Source organism: Physeter macrocephalus, unplaced genomic scaffold (genome assembly GCF_002837175.3).
Source record: "Physeter macrocephalus isolate SW-GA unplaced genomic scaffold, ASM283717v5 random_1181, whole genome shotgun sequence".
Taxonomy (NCBI): Eukaryota; Metazoa; Chordata; class Mammalia; order Artiodactyla; family Physeteridae; genus Physeter; species Physeter macrocephalus.
The window spans coordinates 2,338-16,441 of NW_021146750.1; the positions used below are offsets into that span (position 1 = coordinate 2,338).

General features: G+C 47.3%; 1 protein-coding gene across 1 annotated transcript; it reads left to right on the forward strand.

The window, feature by feature from the left end:
* Window positions 1-6,489: 6,489 nt before the first annotated feature.
* On the forward strand, window positions 6,490-12,885 carry LOC102985705 (retinoic acid early transcript 1E). The gene is given in 4 exon segments (XM_055083557.1): window positions 6,490-7,424; window positions 7,554-7,899; window positions 8,560-8,699; window positions 9,077-12,885. Coding segments are annotated over 3 exon segments (777 nt in total). The 5' UTR covers window positions 6,490-7,018; the 3' UTR covers window positions 8,585-8,699; window positions 9,077-12,885.
* Window positions 12,886-14,104: the final 1,219 nt, after the last annotated feature.

Genomic DNA, 14,104 nt, shown 5'->3' on the forward strand with positions numbered 1-14,104 from the left:
GGTTATTTTGATAGTGTCTCATTATTTGCAATGATTTTTATTCTTTCCTGTATGTCTTTATAAGTTAAATATATATATTCCAGTTTTATTGATAGTTCTAATATCTGTAGCTCCTACTGTGTTGGATTGGTTTGTTTCACTTATTGTGGTTTGACTCTTGATGTGTTCTGTAAGTTTAAACCATGAGATTTTCTCTGGCCAGGCTTTATCTATGGGAAATGTCAGCAGCCTACCTGAGACTGTGCTCTTCTGAAGGAGTATTATGTTTGATTCTGCTAGACACAGATGGATCTCTACTAGCAGGAATCATTTTTATGTTAACTTTGTGGCTTGGAGATCCCTGAATGGGTCACGCAGAGTAAATTCTAACCTTAAAGCCAGTCAAGGACAGCCTATAGTTATTAATTCTCAGGGGAGAGTTTCTTATCTTTGTTTTTACTCAGAGCACCCAGGCCAAGACAGAGAAGTGTGCCTGCTGTCTCTTTTTATTGTGGTCTGTCTGTGCCCCTGAATTTTTTTTTTTTTCTAATTCACCTTTTCACTCTATCTCAGCTTTATATGGTGTCTCAGTTCCAACTCCTCACCTTGATAGAGCCCATAGGCTGGTCTCTGGTCCCTGAATAGGAGTAGAATCTAAGCTCCTAGCATCCTGAGGCCAGCAACCTCCACCTGCCTTCCCTGCCCTTCTACAGTGTTCCCCCTTGGCTTACCACTCTGCCTTTCCATTCTCTTTTCAGGTTTGGCCCTCATACGTTTCCCTCTCGTGTAAGCTCAGCTGTGCTTTAAGAAAGGAGTTACATGTCCCTCTTGCTTCGGAGACTCAGAGCCCAAACTCGAAAACTAAAATATCCCATCTCTCAGTTAAAGTGGATAATTCATCGTGAATCTTACCCAGTTAGAACACATAGGAAGGGCAGCAGTGAATGGTTCTCATGTGTTCTTATCCAGCTTAAACTTCAAGAGAATAAAATCTAATCTGACCTGTGTCCCCTGAGTGGACTTTACTGTAGCAACATCAACATTAGATGTTTCCTTATATGTTTCCATCTTCCCTTCTCCCCATTTGAGCAGGTAGCTTTCTGGGTTCTTTCCCTCCTGGGAAATTCACAACAAAGTAGAAAATAGAAAAGACTCCTTTCCACCGCCACCCCCCTCCCCAAATCCTAAGCTCTGAGAGAAAGTCTTAGACAATGTCCTCAAGAAACATCAAGGGAAGATTCCCCCCACACTGGAGAGGGCCCATGGAGATGGCATTAAACCACTCAAAGAACTCCTGGGCAAGTGTTCTTCACATGAGTAACAGCAGTGCACCACCTAAAACCTGTTTATGACTTATAGGATTCTAGTCCAGCCTTCCTCCTCTTCTTTCATTTTTCTTCTCCTTCTCTTCTGTTCCAGGGCATGCCTTGATTGTTCACGCTGCAACCCAATCCATTCTCTTTCCCACCAATGGCTACGGAACAAATGAGTAAACCTGGTTTTGTGAGAAAGTGCGCATTACTTGCAGTAAACTCAGCCATGAAGTGCCAGTGACCAGCTTAATGTTTTCCAGGAGGGGAAGCAGAGAAACTAAGCATTATAATCGCAAAGATGAATCTTATGGCTCAGAAAGAAGACCAGGAGGAGTCCTCACCAAAAGAGAGAGAGGTAAGGGAGAATTCAAATTACCTTGGGTAAAAGGAATCTTTCGAAGGAGTCTTTGAGAAATCAAGCACATTCCTTTGAGATAAGTTTTACTTTTATGAAGAGTTAAGAAATATTTTGATAGTAATTAAAATGGATGGCATTCTCTGACAGGAGCAAATTTTTTAAGCATTCAGTATTGTGGGAAAAAATAAGAGAAAATGTCTTGTAATATACACAAAAAAACGGAAAACAAAATTATCATTTGGTTAGTTAAATACAAGGGCAATTAAATGCTTAGCACATGGGGCTTCCCTGTGGCACAGTGGTTAAGAATCCACCTGCCGGGGCTTCCCTGGTGGCGCAGTGGTTGCGCGTCCGCCTGCTGATGCAGGGGAACCGGGTTCGCGCCCCGGTCTGGGAGGATCCCGCGTGCCGCGGAGCGGCTGGGCCCGTGGGCCATGGCCGCTGGGCCTGCGCGTCCGGAGCCTGTGCTCCGCAACGGGAGAGGCCACAGCAGGGGGAGGCCCGCGTACCACAAAAGAGAGGCCCGCGTACCGCAAAAAAAAAAAGAACTTTTCCTTTGTAGTCACAACTTGACTGACTGTTTGGCACAAGAGGCCTAGCTTCTGGCCGTCTTGGCTTTTGACATGCCTTCTTCAAAAGCTTAACCATTTCTAGCTTTGGATTTAAGGTGAGAGACGCATGATTCTTCCTTTCACTGGGACACTGAGAGGCTACTGTAAGGTTATTAATTGGCCTAATTTCAATATTGTTGTGTCTCAGGGACTCAGGAGGTCCGAGGAGAGGGAGAGAGATGAGGGAAGGGAAGGTCAGTGGGGCAGTCAGAACACACCCAACATATAACGCTTAAGTTTGTCATCTGATATGGGCACAGTTCCTGGAGCCCCAAAACAACTACAGTGGTAACATCAAAGATCATCGACCACACAAAAGCAAGTCAAGATGGCCGAATAGGAAGCCCTGAGTTCCCCTTTCCCATGAACACACCTCAAGTACAACTACATTCAGAACAACTCTCTCTCTCTCTGTGAAGATTCTAATGCTAATGTCTTCCAGAAACAGCCTCACAGACAAACCCAGAAATCATGTTTTACCAGCTCTAAGGGTATCCCTCAGCTTCGTCAAGTTGACGTATAAAATTAACCAGGACAAAGGTTTCATACTGCTTGAAAACAGTTACTTAGGCAAGCTCAGCTTTGAGTTCTGATAACTCCTCAAAACTGTCAAAAGCCTGTGGGAAAGGACAGAAGCCCACACCAAGGTTTATGGCCTGTTGATGCTTAAAGGGATTTTGCAAAATCAGGCCTGAGGCAAGCCAGCTTCTCCCTTTGGGAGGGGCCCATGTTGGGGTGGTGTGGAGACAGCGGAAAGCAAGGCATGAACACCAGGCAAATTTGGGTGAGAACAGCACTACTTACAGCAGCCCAGACATGGAGCAACCTAGTGTCCACTGATGGATGAATGGTGAACGAAAGTGATATATATATTCACATAACAGAATATTATTCCTCCATAAAAGAGAAGGAAATCTCGTCATTTGTGACAACATGGAAGGAACTTGAGGCCATTAGGCCAAGTGAAAGAAACCAGAAAGAGAAAGACAAATATCGTATTATCGTGATTGTGGAGCCAAAAAAGAATTTTTTAAAAAAAACTCATAGATAGAACATAGTGGTGGTGATCGTCAGAGGTGGGGATTGGGGAGGATGGGAGAAAGGGGTGAAGACAGTAAAAAGTACAAACTTCCAGCTATAAAATAAATAAGTCCTGTGGATGTAATGTACAGCATGGTGAGTATAGTTAATCAGACTGTACAACCTGAACAACACAGGTTTGAACTTTGTGGGACCACTTTAACTCGGATTGTTTTCAATAAATACAGTACTACTCGATCTGCCGTTGGTTGAGTCCGGGGTTGGTTGAATCCTCCAATGAGGAATCGCGGATATGGAGGGCTGCCTATGGGACCTGAGCACCAGAGGATTTTGGTATCTCAGGTGGGTCCTGGAACCAATGCCCAGTGGATACCGAGGGACAACTGGATTGTATCAATATATTTGAAAAGTGCTTAGAGAGTAGATCTCAGAAGTTTTCACCAAAAGGAAAAAAAATTTTAACTACGTGTGGTGATGGTTGTTACCTAAACGGTTATGGTTTTCATTTCACAATATATACAAATATCAAAACATTACATAACATGGAGAAAGAGTGAAAGCAGAACCACTGATTCTGCTAGATTTCTCATGGAAACAGACAATTTAAGGGAAAGCTAGATCACCAAAGGGTAGCTTTTGCCCAGACTGGAACTCTGGGATACTCCTCGCAAATTCTCGGTATTTATAGTCTAACTGTCCCTTTGCCCTGGTGGCTTCTCCACATGTTCTCATGACAATTCACCAGCGGAGCCCCACGGCAGATGAGCTAAAAAGTGCCGATGAACCACAGCCGGTGAGATGACACTCTGACACATCTTACATCATTCTTGCATCAAACCAATACACAGCGGCAGTGCGAAGTGAGGGGTGCGTGTGTGCTGGGGAAGACCCGGGCGCCTGGGACCCTGGAGGTTCAGGAAGAATGTGGGGACTACTGCGGATGACGAGCAGGGAGGGAATGTCGCTAGAGAGAGTGGGTGGTGCCCTGCCCCCTCTGACTTGTCCTGGCCTTGATCACAGACAACCTAGAAGGACGGTGAGATGCATGGAACCGAAAGCGGGGAGCGGCAGTCTGAAGAATAAATTAGATGTCCGGTGCCATGCACTTTTATTTATTTATTGTATCTATTTATTTAGCTGGACTTAAATGAACGACGACTGCCCTGTGGCCGCTGCCAGGTGGGTGGGGAGGAATGTCTGATTAGGAAGCGTGGGAGGAGGGGCTGGGAGTAGGAGAGTAGGCGTGGGGGGGCGGGGCCAGAGTTCTAGGAAATAGGGCGGAGCCGACCCGGAAGTCAGCTGGCTTCCGTGGGAAACGCGCAGTGGCGTTGTAACCTGCTCTCCCTGAGCTACTCGTGGAGAGTCATTGGCAAGAAGTAGCTCTCGGACTCCAGTCCCGGGTCCCCAAATCCCGCCCAGGTTGGCAAGAGGAAGGAAGCTCGTGGTCGCCCCGCGTCCCCGTCCCTTCTCGGCGCAGAGACCTCACTCGCCCGGCTCCGCGGCCCGGGTCCCTCCCACGTCTCCCAGAGGCCGTTTGTTCCCGGCCCAGCGGGCCTCCCCGGAGCGCGGGACCTCGGCCCGGGCTCCTCTTTGTAGCCGCGGCGGGTCGCGCTCCCCACGACGCCGCTCGGGACGCAGCCGGCCGAGCTCTGGCCGAGCCGGGGCGGCGGGACGTCGGGGAGACAGACGTTCGAGAGAAGACTGAGGGATTCAAACGGAAAACCCCGAGGAGAGAGTTTTCGGAGCCTTCTCTTGTGCTTGCAAACAGCGACAGTCTCAAGGTGGGAAAGCAGCGTTGGGTGGACCGGGCAGGCGAGGACCGCGCCCCACCGATCGCAGGCGCTCGGCCCCGGAGACGGGTGAGAAGGGAAGGAGTGCGCGGCGGGTCCCCCAAGGGTTCAGTCCTGTCCCGCCACCACCCCTGAGACCGCCGTGTTTAGCCAACTGCGCGGGGGATGGCCGGGGCGAAGAGGGTGGGGTGAGGGGAGAGATGCGGAGGACGAGGGGAACTGCCAGGCAGGAGAGGCTGGGGACTGCTGGTTGATAAGAAAGGAATGAAATTCCTACACCCTTGCTCTGAGCTTGCTCTTCCAGTGGCCTTGGAGGAGTTTGCAACGTGCAACGAACAGAAGCTAGTGATAACGTCCCAGCTTTTCTTGGGTCTCGGCTCTACCAGGACGGTTGGACTCTACTGAGCACACGCCTTCGGTGATAGACCAGGTGCGCTCTGCCTGCAGCTTGATTAACACTGGGGTGCACTCGGTGAGAGTGGATCTTAATCATTAAAGAGAAAGTTGGAGCGGCTAGGATGGAGACTGGAGATGGGAGAAAATATGGGAAAGGGAGGCAAAAGGGGCAGCGGGGAGAAGGGGGAGAGGAAGTTCGTTGGAAGGTTAGAGGAGGAAGTGGTTGGTGGAATGAGGGAAGAGGAGATCATAACCCCCAGCGGTTTTGCTCACGCCACAAAAGGGGGTTTTTGGAGGGGTGAAGGGGGGGGAGGTTATTTAAAGTGAAAATTTTTAAAATTTATGTAATTATTTATTTATGTTTGTCTGCGTTGGGTCTTCGTTGCCGCGCGCGGGCTTTCTCTAGTTGCGGAGAGCGGGGGCTGCTCTTCGTTGAGGTTCGCGGGCTTCTCATTGCGGTGGCTTATCTTGTGCGGAGCACGGGCTCTAGGCGCGCGGGCTTCAGTAGCTGTGGCATGCGGGCTCCGTAGTTGTGGCTCACGGGCTCTAGAGCGCAGGCTCCGTAGTTGTGGCGCACGGGCTTAGTTGCTCCACGGCATGTGGGATCTTCCCGGACCAGGGCTCGAACCTGTGTCCCCTGCATTGGCAGGCGGATTCTTAACCACTGAGCCACCAGGGAAGTCCTAAAGTGAAATTTTATGTTTTTTTTAAAAATATCATCACTTAAAAAAAACAACAACGAAGAATTAGATTTCGAATACTTGCAAAATGCTGCCTTGGCGTAGTTGTTGTGCTTTGCATTGTTTTTCAATAGGGCTTCCTCAGTCTTGGACTGAAGACTTTGGGCGGTGCTCAGAGGTGGAGGTACAGATACACGCCAGGCTACCTTTTGCGGGTTACTCTCCTAAAACTGCCGGGAGGAATGTCGCTGGCTCACACTACAGGTCTTCTTTTGCTGATACTGCTGCTGATAGAACCCAGGAAGACTCTGGGCGGTGAGTGTCCTGAGATCTGGAGAACTGGCTGCGGAGGGGGAGGATGGGAGGCGGGCAGGAATGGAAAGGGCTCCACAGTGGTAGGCACCTGTCCACAGTGCTCTTAGGATGGTGAGGGTGTGGTTTAGCTGGACTGGCTGCCCCGGAGGTGTGGGGACCCCAGCCTAAGGCAGGGTGCCTGACCTGTGCTCGTGTGGCAGCTCTCCTCTCCTGCCAAGTCCCACCTCCTACTCCAGGAAGCCTTTCCTGATGACCCAGGACCCATCATGAATGTGGCATGTGTCGTCCTATGGTGTCTTTATTCCCTTTTTTTGAAAGTCCTGTCTTTTCAGATAGATTTTAAGTCCCAGGAGTACAGACACTGTCTTGTATTTTTGGTACCTCAACAGTTGGTACATGACGCGAAAAAGATTCGTCAGATAAATCCTCCTATGTGCACCCAGGGGGTCCATGGTGGCATCAAAGTGCTTAATTAAACCTCAGACAGTTAAAGGTGAGGCAGGACTAAGGAAGCAGCAGATGGAGGGGGTCTGGGATGGAGACACCCTCCCTCTGCAGTCAGGCCCCTCATGGGGAATCTCCGGGGACACACCTGTGTTTTTCTCTCATGGATGCTCACTCCCTCTGCCTCCACCTCACTGTCAGACCTCAGTCCAGACCTGGACAGCCCTGGTGTGAAGTCCAGGGCTCAGTGGACACAAAGCCTTTCCTCCAGTATGACAGTGATAGAAACAAGGTCAAACCTTTGGGTCTCCTGGGGGAGGAGGTAAATGCCACCAAAGCATAGACAGAATTGAGCCAAATGCTGGGAGAAGTGGGGCGAGAGCTCAGGATGGTCCTGCCTGTCATCACACTGGACAAAAGGGAGACCAGGGGTAAGTATGGGAAGGGGGTGGGTAGCTGGAGACAGTCAGCAAGAGAGGGGAAGGAGCAGAGCACGTGCAGGGAAAGCTTCGTGTGAAAGAACGGAACACGGTCCAACCTAGAGACCTGGTGGACCTGATGGGCAGGAGAGGGCAAGTCATGGACAGAAGAGCACAGGCCTCTGGATGTGCAGAGGCACACTTGAGCTACGGGGGCGGGGGACGGCGGGCTGTGGACAGTCCAGGATGCTTCTTTGTGTAGGGGCACAGATCCGCCCACCCTGCAGGTCAGGCTGTGTCGTCAGCGCAAAGCAGAGCGGTGCACTGCTGCATCCTTGCCTTTCAGCGTCAGCAGACACACAGCCCTCCTTGCCGCGATGAACGTGAACCGGACAGTCATCACTCCTGGAGCCACAGGGGTCAAGGAGGAGTGGGAGAACAACCAGGAACCGGCAGAGTGTTTTAGGAAGATCTCAACGGGAGACTGCAGGCACTGGTTTAGAGAATTCCTAGCACACTGGGAGAACATGCTGGATGGAACCAGAGCCCACGGGTGACTGAGCGGGGTGCGGAGGAGATGGTAGCTCTCTTCAAAGGTCTAGTGCCTTCCCTGTGTGGATGTGAGCACCTGTGTGTGTGCGATTGAAAATATGGTGGATGGATGGAGTGATTGATCTCTTGGTGGACTTCCTGTCTGGAGAATTCAGTGACGGGCATAGCATAGGATTTCCCAGCATCCACCTCTCCTAGCCCACCTCCCTCAGCACAGGAAGGAGCCCCCTTCCCCGTTAACCAATGACCCAGTCCCCCTGCCCTGCTAGATGGTCCCCAGATCTATATATGTATTGTGCTTCCAGGCCTTCTCTCCTTCCTGTTGTAGTGATCCTTTAACCAGCTCAGATGTCACTTAATGAAGCCCTCACCCCTCCCCAGACAGAATCCAGCACCCCCAGATGTGTCCTCCTCAAAAAGGACTCCCCACAGTAGACAGGGCCACCTGCATGATAATCAGATGGACACTTGCTGTCTCCCTCAGCAGTGATACGAGCTCCGTGAGGACAGGGCATAACCCCTGTTCATCTTTCTACCCCGGTGGTTTCACATAATGGGTCAGTAACTTTGTGGGGGGGACGTGTGCTGTCTGAGGAGGGTAGCTGCTGAGGAAGGTGTATTCTTAGGTTTCACACAGCTTTTGCTTTATTGTTTGTTTTAGAACCACCATTAAATGCCCCAGATAATGACCAGTCTGTATCTATCCAATTAATTGAATGGATCATCCCTTGATTTTCACCTGCTTCGTCCTAATTGACTTCATCGTCATGAAACTTATGAAGAAGTCAGGGACCACAGCAGGTGAGAATCAGGCTGGGCTCTGGCTCCTCGGCCTGTCATGTTCTGGTAAGGACTTGGGAGAGGTGAGCCATGGGTCTCACCCAAGCGCCTGTCCACTGATCCATCTCTACCTAGAAATGCTGCACTTTCTCAGTCTTGGGCCCCCGCACTTCCCAGTAAGGCTGGGGATTACTCTTCTGTTGGGGTAGAAGAGGCTGGTATGGGCAGCAGGACAGTGCAGTGAGGGGAGGGGAAACCAGGCATCCACTCCTGTGGGGGGGAGGGGGCGGGCCGGGTCTAAGATCTCAAAAGGCTGGCGGGGGGGTGTTGTCTTGCTGAGATGGTACCCAGGGTTCCCGCATCCTCTGATGAAAACATTTTTTGTTCTCTGATGATAGAGTGATTTAGTTCAACAATTTACCTGATGTTCTAACAGCCGTTCCATCATCTGATGTTTCTTCCCTGGACCAGGAGAAGGTGGAAATGTTAGACCAACCCTTGGTGGAAAAAACTGACCCTTGATGACAGTCTGGCTGCTGATCTAATATATTATCTTCTACTCAGAGGTGGGTTTACCAAGAAGGTAAAGAACCCCTTGCTTTCCACGGCTGTTGATGAGCTCTTACGGCCGGAGTTAAGAGGAAAGGAAACGTGTCCAACCACCTCCCTGTACCTTTGGGAGGAGCCTCTCCACTGTGTCTCATGGGCCTTCCCATCAAAGGGAGGGTCGGCACCTGAAATAAAAGAGAGCTCTGTGTGCCCAGTTGTACCGGACCGTTACCTAACACAATACACAAAACTTCATTCAGAATGGATGAAAGACTTAAATATAAGACCTAAAACTATAAAATCTTAGAAGAAAACATAGGACAAAAGCTTCACGACATTCGATTTGGCTATGATTTCTTGGACATGAGACCAAAGACACAGGCAACAAAAGAAGAAAATAGACAAATTGAACTTCATGAAATTTAAACATTTTGCACATGGAAAGACAGTATCAAAAGAGTTAAAAGGCAACCCACTGAAAGGGAGGAAATGTTTGTGAATCATATATCTGATAAGGGATTAATATCCAGAATATATAGAAAACTCCTAAAACTCAACCACAAAAACACAAACAACCTGATTGAAAAACGGGCAAAAGACTTGAACAGATATTTCTCCAAAGAAGATAAACCGTAGGCACATGAAAATTGCTCAACATCACTAATCATTAGGGAAATAGAAATCAAAACTACAGTGAGATTCCCCCTCACACCCATTAGGATGGCTTCCATTAAAAAAAGAGAAAATAGCAAACAACGTAACGAGGTTGTGGAGAAATTGGAAACTTTGTGCATTTTTTGATGGGGATGTAAAATGATATAGCTGCTATGGAAAACAATATGGCAGTTCTTCAAAAAATTAAAACTAGAATTGCCATATGATCCAGCGATTCCACTTCTGGGTATGTACCCAAAAGAATTGAAAGCAGGGTCTCAAAGAGATATCTGTACACCTGTGTTCATAGCAGCATTATTCACAATAGGTAAAATGTGGCAGCAACCCAAGTGTCCACTGAGGGATGAATGAATAAGAATAATGTGTTATGTAGACACAATGGAATATTTTTCAGCCCTAGAAAGAAGAAGATTCTAAAAAATAAGAAGAAAATTCTGACATGCTACAGCAGGGATGAACCTTGAGGACATTCTGCTAAGTGAAATAAGCCAGTCACAAAAAGACAAATACTGTGTGATTCCACTTATATGAGATACTTAGAGCAGACAAAATCATAAGATAGATTTTATGAAAATAGAAAGGTTGTTGCCAGGGGTTAAGGGGAGGGGGAAATAGGAGTTAATGTTTAATGGGTACAGAGTTACAATTTTACAGTGATGAGATCTATGGAGAAGGATGGGGGTAATGATTGCACAGCAGTGTGAATGTGTTTAATTTCACTGAACTGTATACTTAAAAATAGCTAAGATGGTAAATTCTGTTATGCATATTTTATCACACACACACAAATGTTAAGGGTGTCCACAGTTCCTGGCTCATCCCTGGTGCTGTATTCCTGGCAGCGAGCCTCTTTCCTGACCCCTCCTACAGGGCTCTGAGTGAACCACTTTACAGCAGGACTGGCTCCAGAGAGAGGTGACGCTAAGATGACGATGAAGGGGGTGTCCATGGCTGAGCTGGGTTGGTAGGGTAGGGAAGGGTGGAGACAGCTCAGGAGTGCCTACAACAGGGAACTGAAAATGTGAGCCTGGGACCTTACCTAAAGCTGGAAGATCCCTGTTCCTGGTGTGGGTTCCACAATAGGTCTCCCTGGTCTTCAGAGCCTGAGGAACGGGAGGAGATTGTGTGACTGATACTTTGCCTGAACTCCCAAAACTTTTGGCAGCGGGGACTTCCATGGTTGTCCAGTAGTTAAGACTCCGCGCTGCCAATTCAGGGGGCCCAGGTTCGATCCCTGGTCAGGGAACTAGATACCGCATGCCGCAACCAAGAGCCCGCACGCAGCAACAAAGATCCCATGGGCTGCAACTAAGACCCAGCGCAGCCAAATAAATAAATAAATAATATTAAAAACAAAAAAAACTTTTGGCAGGGACTGGAATTAGCTTTTGGTGGAATGGAAGAGAAAGATGGTACAAGTCAGTGAACGGAGAGGTGCTGGGAAGACAGAAGAAGTGACTCTCTCCCTGAAGAGGTGAGGAGTCCGGCTCTGGGCTGAAAACCTCTGTGATCTCTCTGGCTGGCCTCACGGCCTCACGTGGAGAGCTGCCCTTCCCACCCCAGACTGGTGACGGCAGGGCACTGCAGTCTCTCTCAGGGCCATGCCCGTCATGCTCTTCAAATATTCACACTCCCAACCCCAGAGCCCTCCTTCCTAGGTCTTATTTTCTCAGGCCCTGGGCCAAGGTTCTCTTTTGGCGCTTCTGCTGAGGCCTCCTTAAATGAAGAGGGCGGAGAAATCTGGAAGACCCTTGTCCCCCCTCTGACTCAGGCCCAGGTCTCTCTCCGAGTCATTCCCCTGCCTCCACCTCAGGGTCTTAAAGCTGCTGGAGCCTTTCACTCCGGTCTCTGAACAGTGAGCCCGCCCTACACAGGCCATTCCATTGGGGAAAATGGAATAGGGGAGTTGGCACTGCCTCTGGGCTCAGACTCTGGCTGTGCTCTCACAGGAAATGATCAAAGGCTTAACTCTTTCATTTTAGGCTTGTCGCTTTAATCAGCTGGAACATCTCCCAGCTCAGCTGAGCTCCTTACAAGGAGCTGTGGGGTGTGGTCTGAGATCTGGAGAGACTTGGAACAGGCCAGCCATGTCATGATCTGACCCAGGTTGCCTCAGCTTTGAGATACCAACAGGAAGCAACACACAACTGGTGTGAGTCACTTGTGCCCCTGATAGCTGAGGGCCTTGGCTTCTAGCCATTGCTGTCTCCCCTAAGACCAAGAGGGGCTGCGCACCCCAAGCCAGTGTCAGAGGGCGCCATCGGCCAGGCGAGCTGGGCGCAGTCAGGCTGCGGCTTGACCTGTCACAGCTGCTCCACTGGGCCCGTCCGGAGCTTCCAGGGTGTCCAGAGAGATTTCTCCCTGAATTAGCCCCAACTTCACTCTCCGCGGGTGCTTATCCACACTCATCCGCAGCAGTGACTTCACTTCCTACCCGCATTACATGTCATACTGTCTTCCAGAGCGGCAGAGTAAATAACCATTTTACTGAAATAAAAATCGAGCCACAGTCAGGTGCCCATCCCTCCCCTCACCACTCCTTTCTGACTGTGACCTGGGTAAGTTGGCAGCCTCACTTAACCTCAGTTTCCTCGTCAGTCGCTCAGGGAGAGAAACAGGACACTCTCACTAAGCAGTGACGAAAGAGTGAGATCACATTTGCACAGCACTTGGTACCCAGAAGATGTTCAACAAACATCAGTTCTCTTCATTGATTGGGGAAGGCTTCAGTTACTTTTAAAATCTCCATGAACCCCCAGAGAGAAGCGCTCTACTCCCTCTTCTGACTAGGTAACCCCAAATTCCCTTTACAGAAATTCTGATTTCCTTTCCTTCACTATTTTTTTTTTCTTTATTCACCTTGGTGCTTTTTCTTCTTGGTGGACTTGAAATACATTATTATAAATATCATATTTTAAAATACTAAATATGCACATGGTGACAATGCACTGTTTCTTTGTGCTAATAGTAGCTTATATTTTATTTTATTTTTTAAAATAAAAAATTTTATTGAAGTATAGTTGATTTACAATATTTTGTTAGTTTCAGGTGAATCACTGAATAAGTGATTCAGTTATGTATTATATATATATGTATATATACCATATACCATATAGATTATATGTATATATACCATATAACAATCTATATACCATATCGATTATTACAAAATATTGAGTAGAGTTCCCTGTGCTGTACAGTAGGTCCTTGTTTTATCTATTTTATATATAGTAGCATGTATATGTAATAGCTTACATTTTAAATGGAAACTCTGAGCTCAACATAAAAGAGACATAGTAATTTTTTTTTTTATTGGTTGTGCCACATGGCTTGTGGGATCTCAGTTACTGACCAGGGTTTGGGCACGGGCCACAGCAGTGAAAGCACGGGATCCTAACCACTAGGCCACCAGGGAACTCTGGAAGTATATTTTTAAATTGAAGTAGAGTTGATTTACAATATTGTGTTAGTTTCAGATGTACAGCAAAGTGATTCAGTTAAGTATATATATATTTATATAACATACAATAACCTATAATGGAAAATAATCTGAAAAGCTATATATACATTATAGATATATATAATGTATATATAGTTATATATAATGTATTTATATTTAGTTTTTTATATATATGGTTTTTCAGATTACTTTCCATTATAGGTTATTACAAGACATTGAATATAGTTGCCTGTGCTACAGAGTAAATTCCTTTTGCTTATTTATTTTATATATAGTAGTTTGTATCTGTTAATCCCATACTTCTAATTTACCCCTCCCCTGGAAATGTTTTTTCTGGTCACCTTTTCTCTCATCCCTAAGCTAGATTGGATAAAATTTTTAATATCTTTTAAAAATTAGCAAGTAAATAACACTTAAAATTTCTTTAGTTGTTCAACACAATTGGTTGTATTTTACATTCTCCATTACCTTACTACACTGTCCATCTTTGCCAGAACTCTTTTCACTGTTTCCTTTGCAATCCCTGTTTGCATATGTATAATAGTTTCTAAAAACAGGGGTACCTGCAAATCAGTCTTTCCCTCCATTGTGGTTTTCAAACATGTACTTCCCACCATAAATAGAGAAACAAACTTAATATAGGTTATAGAAATGCAATTTTCCCTTAAAAAAAGGAAGGAGAGTATGTATATTTTTAACAAATGGGATTCCACTGTGCATACATTGCTGCCTCTTCCGTGTG